Raw genomic sequence first — 7,432 nt, forward strand, 5'->3', positions numbered from 1 at the left:
TATAATAAATAAAAAATCAGCTGGGCGTGGTAGCGCGTGCCCGTAGTTCCAGGTACTTGGAAGGCTGAGGCAGAAGGATCGCTGGAGCCCAGCAGGTCGAGGCTGCGGTGGCCGGGAGCGGCCACTGCACTCCAGTATGAGTGATAGAGTGAGACTCCAACTCAAAAAAAAAAAAAAAGAAAGAAAGAAAATACATCATTAATATTTTGTGATAACATGAAATGTTTTAAGAATATAGAGAGAGAGACAAATACCTAGGCAAGTAAAGAGTATACCTAAATTGAAGTATTTGTATTATATTTACTTATTTATTTATTTTTTATTTGGAGTCTCACTCTGTCACCCAGGCTGGAGTGCAGTGGCACGCTCACGGCCACCACAGCCTCAACCTGCTGGACTTAGGCAATCCTTCCACCTCAGTCCTCTCAGTAGCTGGAACTACAGGCACAAGCTACCCTACTCAGCTAATTTTTTAATTTATAGTAGAGACAAGGTCTCGCCAAGTTGCCCAAGCTGGTCTCGAACCCGTGGACTCAGGCAGTCCGCTTGGATTGGCCTCCCTGAGTGCTGGGATTACAGGCTGAGCCAGCATATCTGCATTTTATTTTTTTATTTTTTTTGAATTGGCGTCTCACTCTGTCGCCCAGACTGGAGTGCAGTGGCTGCTCCCGGCCACCACAGCCTTGACCTACTGGGCTCCGGCGATCCTTCCGCCTCAGCCTTCCGAATAACTGAAACTACAGGCGAGTGCTACCACGCACGGCTGATTTTTTTTTTTTATTTATTGTAGAGATGAGGTCTCACCAAGTTGCCCAGGCAGGTCTCGAACCCGCGGGCTCAGGCAATCCACTCACCTCAGCCTCCCAAAGGCGCAGGATTACAGGCTGAGCCACCCGCCCGGCTGTATCTGCATTTTAAAACAATATAGTGTGGGTTTTTGCTATGTTACCCAGGCTGGAGTGCAGTGGCTATTCTCAGGCATGTCTGTAGCACACTATAGACTCACACTCCTGGCCTCAAGTGATCCTCCTTAGCTTCCTGATAGGTGAGACCACAGGTGTGCACCACCGCACCAGACTTAGTGATGGCTATTTTGAGAGACATGTTTAGCATAGTGATTAAGAAGACAGGCATTGTTCGTGACCTGCCTGGGCAACTTGGCGAGACCTCATCTCTACAATAAACCAAAAATTAGCCAGGCGTGGTAGCGTACGCATGTAGTTCCAGCTACTTGGAAGGCTGAGGCGGAAGGATCGCCGGAGCCCAGCAGGTCAAGGCTGCGGTGGCCCAGAGCAGCCACCGCACTCCAGTCTGGGCGACGGAGCGAGACTCCAACTCAGGAAAAAGACAGACATTGATAGCATGAGTTCAGTTCCCAGGTATGTCTCCTAACAGCTTTGGGATCTTGGGCAAATTACTTAAACTTTTTCTTTATCTATTAAATGGGGATAAAAATAATACATGCCTTTTAGAATCATTTTGAGGATTGAAGATTGAATGAGTTAACACATGCCAGGTACTTAGAATAGTTTTTTGTGTGTGTGTTGGAGTCTCACTCTGTCACCCAGGCTGGAGTGCAATGGCATCCTCATAGCTACCCAGCCTCAACCTGCTAAGCTCAGGTGATCCTTCTGCCTCAGTCTTCCAAGTAGCTGGAACTACAGGCGTGCGCCACCACACACAGCTAGTTTATTTATTTATTTATTTATTTATTGTAGAAACGAGGTCTTGCCAAGTTGCCCAGGCTGGTCTTAAACCCGTGGGCTCAGGCAATCCTCTCACCGTGGCCTCCCAAACTTCTGGGTTTATAGGCATGAGCCACGGCCCCCAGCCTTAGAATAGTTTTTGTTTGTTTGTTTGTTTGTTTGTTTTTTCTGAGTTGGAATCTCACTCTGTCGCCCAGACTGCAGTGCAGTGGCATGCTCACAGCCACTGCAACCTCGACCTGCTGGGCTCAGGCATTCCTTCCGCCTCAGCCTTCCAAGTAGCTGGAACTCCAGGTATGCACTATTATGCCCAGCTTATTTTTTGATTTAGTGTAGTGACAAGGTCTTGCCAAGTTGTCCCTTAGGCAGTCCTCTCGCCTTGGCTTCCCAAAGTGCTGGAATTACAGACTTGGGTCACCATGCCCAGCAGCATGGTTCTTTATAGGATATTATGGTTGGGATCACAGACTTGGGAGACAGATTAATAGCAGGGTTAGTAAGAGTATCTGCCTTATATTTCCTAGGACAATATAAGAGCTATAAAAAGTATTATTTATAGAATCTGAAAAATTGTATTTTAGTACATTTATAAATTTTCTGCATGACTTCAGAAGAGATCAACCAGAAACCCTCTTTTCTAGCAAACAGAATCTTAGGTAATATTTCTTAGATGATGAAATATAAATACAAAATAAAAATCAGTAGAGTATTAAACCACTATACATAAAATCTTCAGTGAGAAATCTCATTCTGAAGTGTGCAAAAAGCAAAATTTGACTGTTCTGATTCATCATCCCCTTTAGTTTCAGGAATGTTTTGTTACCAAAAAATACATAGTAACTTCTTTTAAAGATGGTTTTGAGCCCTTTAAAAGTAATACAGTTTTTACTCTAGATAAGTGTTTCTCAACCTGGAGAGATTTTGCTCCTAGACACATATGGCAATGTGAGGGATATTTTTCGTTGTTATAACATTGAGAAGTGAGGATGGAGCAGGGATGTGCATGATACTTGTATCTAATGGATAAAGACCAAGGATACTGCTAAACATCCCACTGTGTACAGGACAGCCCATAAAACAAAGCATTATCCTGCTCCAACTGTCAATGGAGCTGAGGTGGAAAAAACCCTTCTCTGTACTAAAAGGGGTTAGTAACATCCCAAAGGTTACATAGCTATTATAGTAACTTAGAAGAAGACCTGAACTATGGACGTGAAGGTAGCATCTCAATTGAGCATCCCTTAACTAGAACAATTTATGTACATTTTTAGTGAACTGGTAGTCAATAGCTCTTTTCTTTTGTTTAGGGTTTGTGAAACAGAATCTGACAATCAACCTCTTAGTGATAATCAACAAACAAATTGTGAATATTTTGTTGACAACCTGTTTGAGGAAGCTCAGAAAGTTGGTTCCAAATGCTTGTCCCCCACTGAACAGAAGAAACAGGTAAATAAATGTCCATTACTTTTTTCTCTTTCTCCAGTTTGTCTTAAAATATGAACCTTCTAGAGAGTCTTCAAGGTTAAAACTGTTTTCATAATAGTAGACATGACTTACCTTTTCACTGTGTTCACTGTGCACTCATGTTGGAAATAAAGTGGTAGATAAAAGTGCTGACAGCTGAACAGGAATCAAGGTAGTAGTAACAAACTGTACTAGCATCCAAATCCGAAAATCCAAAATTCTCCAAAACTTTTTGAGTGCTGACATGATGTTCAAAGGAAATATTCACTGGAGCATTTTGGATTTTTTGACTTTTGGATTTGGAAAGCTCAACTGGTGAGCATATAAAATGCAAATATTTCAATTCACAAAATCCAGCCAGGAATGGTGGTTTATGCCTGTAATCCCAGTGCTTTGAAATCACAAGGCAAGAGGATCACTTGAGCCCAGGAGTCGAAGACCAGCCTGGGCAACATAGTAAGACACTATGTTTTTTAAAAATTTTACAAATAGTTTTTTTAAACTTACAAAAAATTAGCTGAGCATGGTGGCGCACACCTGTGGTCCTGGCTACTTGAGAGTCTGAAGCAGGGGATCGCTTGAACCCTGGAGGTGGAGGTTACAGTGAGCTGTGATCATGCCACTGCACTCCAGTCTGCATGACAGAGTGAGACCTTGTCTCTAAAAATAAAATCAAAATCAGCTAGGCGCGATGGCTCAGCCTGTAATCCCAACACTTTGGGAGACAGAGACAAGAGGATTGCCTGAGTCTGGGGGTTTGTGACCAGCCTGGGCAACTTGGTGAGACCCCAATAAATCAAAAAATAAGCCAGGCGTGATAGTGCACAACTACTTGGAAGGCTAACATGGAAGGATCACCTAAGCCCAGCAGGTCAAGGCTGCGGTGGCCATGAGCGTGCCACTGCACACCAACCTGGGCGATAGAGTGAGACTCCAACTCAAAAAATAAATAAAATAAAATAAAAATCCAAAACACTTCTGTTCCCAGTTATTTTAGGTAAGGGATATTCAACCTGTATTTTAGTCTTTGCTTGCACTTGCAAGGAAAAAGAAAGTTAATTTTAATTTTAAATGTTCTTGATAAAGCTACAGAATTTATAAATTTTATTAAATCTCAAACTGAGTATATATCTTATTAATAGTCCATATGACAAATTGTGAAATATGCATAAAGCGTTTCTACGATATGCAGAAATATCTTAAGGAAAAGTGCAGTTGTTTGAGAGGAACTATCTGCTTTTGCATGGCATACTGTTTTTGCTTGAATAATTTGTGCACAAGCTAGTTATTCCAATGTGAGTTTGGCAGACATCTTCTAATAATGAATGAAGGGAAGCTGACATTTCAAGGAAAACAACTTACAGTATATGTTACAAATGATAAAATGCTATTTAACCAACTTTTTTTTTTTTTTTTTTTTTTTAGTCTCACTCTGTCGCCCACCAGGCTATATAGTGCAGTGGCATGCTCAGTGCTACCACAACCTTGACTTGCTGGGCTTAGGTGAGCTTTCCGACTCAGCCTTACATGTAGCTAGAACCATAGGCATGCACCACCATGCCTGGCTAATTTTTTTGATTTATTATAGAGCAGAGATCTCGCCAAGTTGCCCAGGCTGGTCTCAAACCCCTAGACTCAGGAAATCCTCTTGCCTCAGCCTTCCAAAGTGTTGAGATCACAGGCATGAGCCACCATGCCCAGCCTTTAACCAATTTTTTTTTAGCAGAAGTAAGAATTTTGGAAAATTGTTACCATGTCTTGACAGCCCCTCAAAACTTAAATAATTTCCTGATGAAATCAGTGTCATTTTAATGAATATAATTTTATTATATAATGAAATATGTCAACAATTGGAAGATTTGCATAACTCAGAAAACAAATCCTTTCCAACATATTATAAAATGATGTATGGGTTGGATGCAATGGCTTATATATGTAATCCTAGCACTTTGAGAGGTCAAGGCAGGAGGATTGCTTGAACCCAGGAGTTTGAGACCAGCCAGGGCAACATAGTGAGAAAATCAAAAATTTAGCTGGGCATGACAGCAAGTGACTATAGTCTCAGCTACTTGGGAAGCTGAGGTGGAAGGATCATCTGAGCCCAGGAGGTTCAGGCTGCAGTGAGCCATGATGATGCTACTGCACTCCAGTCTGGGTGACAGAGTGAGACTCCAACTCAAAAAATAAATAAATAAATAAATATAAAATGATGCATGAGTAAAAGGACCAAAGTATCATACATACTAAATAATTTTAATGTAACAGGTATACGAAAAGATCACTGATAAGTTACAGGGTTCACATTCAGATTCTCAAGTAACTTTTGAGATACTGCTACTTTTTAATTTTTTTTTTTTTTTTTAATTGGAAGTCTCACTCTGTCACCCAGACTGGAATGCAGTGACATGCTCACGGCCACTGCAGCCTGGACCTACTAGACTCAGGTGATTCTTATGCCTCAGCCTTCTACGTAGCTGAAACCACAGGGGTGCGCCACCACATCTGGCTAATTTTTTGACTTATTGTAGAGATGAGGTCTCACCAAATTGCCCAGGCCAGTCTCGAACCTGTGAGCTCAGGCAATCCTCTCATTTCCATCTCCCAAAGTTCTGGGAATTATAGGCATGATCTACCATGCCTGGCTACTTATTAAATTTTAATGAAGTGTCAAAGAATATCCTGGAAAGGCTATTTTTTTGTTGTTTTTTTTGGAGTCGGAGTCTTACTCGGTCGCCTAGGCTGGAGTACTGTGGCATGCTCATCGCCACTGCAGTCTCAACCTGCTGGGCTCAGGTGATCCTTCCACCTCAGTCTTCCAAGTAGCTGGGACTACAGGCATGAGCCACCACACCTGGCTAATTTTTTTATTTATTCTGGAGATGAGATCTCGCCAAGTTGACCTGACTGGTCTCGAACCCATGGACTCAGACAATCCTCTCATCTCAGCCTCATCCTCCCAAAGCGCTGGGATTATAGGTGTGAGCTACTGTACCCAGCCCTGGGAAGGCTATTAAAATGCTTTTCCCAACTATACATCTGTATAAGGTTTTATTTTTATTTTTTATTTTTATTTTTGAGTTAGAGTCTCACTCCGTCGCCCAGACTAGAATGCAGTACCGCAGCCTTGACCTGCTGGGCTCCAGTGATCCTTCCGCCTCAGCCTTCCAAGTAGCTGGAACTATAGGCGTGCGCTACCACACCCGGCTAATTTTTTAAAAATTTATTGTAGAGATGAGGTCTCACCAAGTTGCCCAAGCGGGTCTCGAACCCGTGGGCACAGGCAATCCACTCACCTCAGCCCCCCAAGGCACGGGATTACAGGCTGAGCCACCAAGCCCCGCTTAAGGTTTGATTTTTAAAAAAAACATTTCAGTAGAGATGACTTGTCACAGCAGCCTGAGCAACAATTTCAACTAACTTTTTGAAATCAGGCATTAAAAGGATTTGTGAAAAATCCCTTCACTCTGATTAGCTTTTTAAGTTAATTTTAAATATTCTCAACTTTTTTTTTAATGTTTTCTTTTAAAGATGTGGAGTACAATTCAGGGTTAGGCATACAAATGTTCATTATGCAGGTACCCTTGTTGATGAGGTGCCCCTTCCCCCCCACCATAGCTTCCTATAACTGCCAATCCCGTCTTCCCCCTCCCTCCCACCTGACAGTTTCCCAGTACTGCCAATCCTTTTTTTATAGTATTACAATAATTGTTCAAGGTCCACTTATGAGTGAGAACATGTGATACTCAGTTCTTTGCTTCTGTGATAGATCACTTAGTATTATAGACTCAAAGTCCATCCAAGTTGTTGTGAAGTTAATAACTTTGTCCTTCTTTATGGCTGTGTAATATTCCATCGTGTATATGTACCACACTTTTTTATCCAGTCCTCTTTCGATAGGCAACACAGTTGGTTCCATGTTTTTGCTATTGTGAACAATGCTGCAATAAACATACACTTGCAGGTATCTTTTTCAAAGAGTGATTTGAGTTCCTCCAGGTATATTCCCAGTAGGGGGATTGAAGGGTCATATGGAAAGTCAATTTTTAGATCTTTTGGGAATCACCAAACTGTTTTCCACAGAGATTGTATTGGTTTACACTCCCATCAACACTGTAGAAGTGTTCCCTTTTTGCCTTATCATCCTCTCCATGGAGTTATTGATGATGGCCATCCTGACTGGAGTTAAGTAGTGTCTCAGTTTAGTTTTTGTTTTTTGTTTTTTTGAGTTGGAGTCTCACTCTGTCACCCAGACTGGAGTGCAG

The 7,432-nt window shown here is 41.9% G+C and overlaps 1 protein-coding gene across 1 annotated transcript in view; it reads left to right on the forward strand.

The window, feature by feature from the left end:
• Positions 1-3,013: 3,013 nt before the first annotated feature.
• The window catches only part of UBXN2A (UBX domain protein 2A), a gene marked incomplete at its 5' end in the record, with an annotated part of 26,029 nt that continues 21,610 nt past the window's right edge, over positions 3,014-7,432 (forward strand). Inside the window, one exon of the mRNA XM_008060288.2 lies at positions 3,014-3,152. Within this exon, the coding sequence (XP_008058479.1) occupies positions 3,014-3,152 (139 nt within the window). The remainder of the gene's footprint in view (positions 3,153-7,432) is intronic.

This window comes from Carlito syrichta, unplaced genomic scaffold (assembly GCF_000164805.1).
Source record: "Carlito syrichta isolate Samal-C Ts95f unplaced genomic scaffold, Tarsius_syrichta-2.0.1 Scaffold304574, whole genome shotgun sequence".
NCBI lineage: Eukaryota > Metazoa > Chordata > Mammalia > Primates > Tarsiidae > Carlito > Carlito syrichta.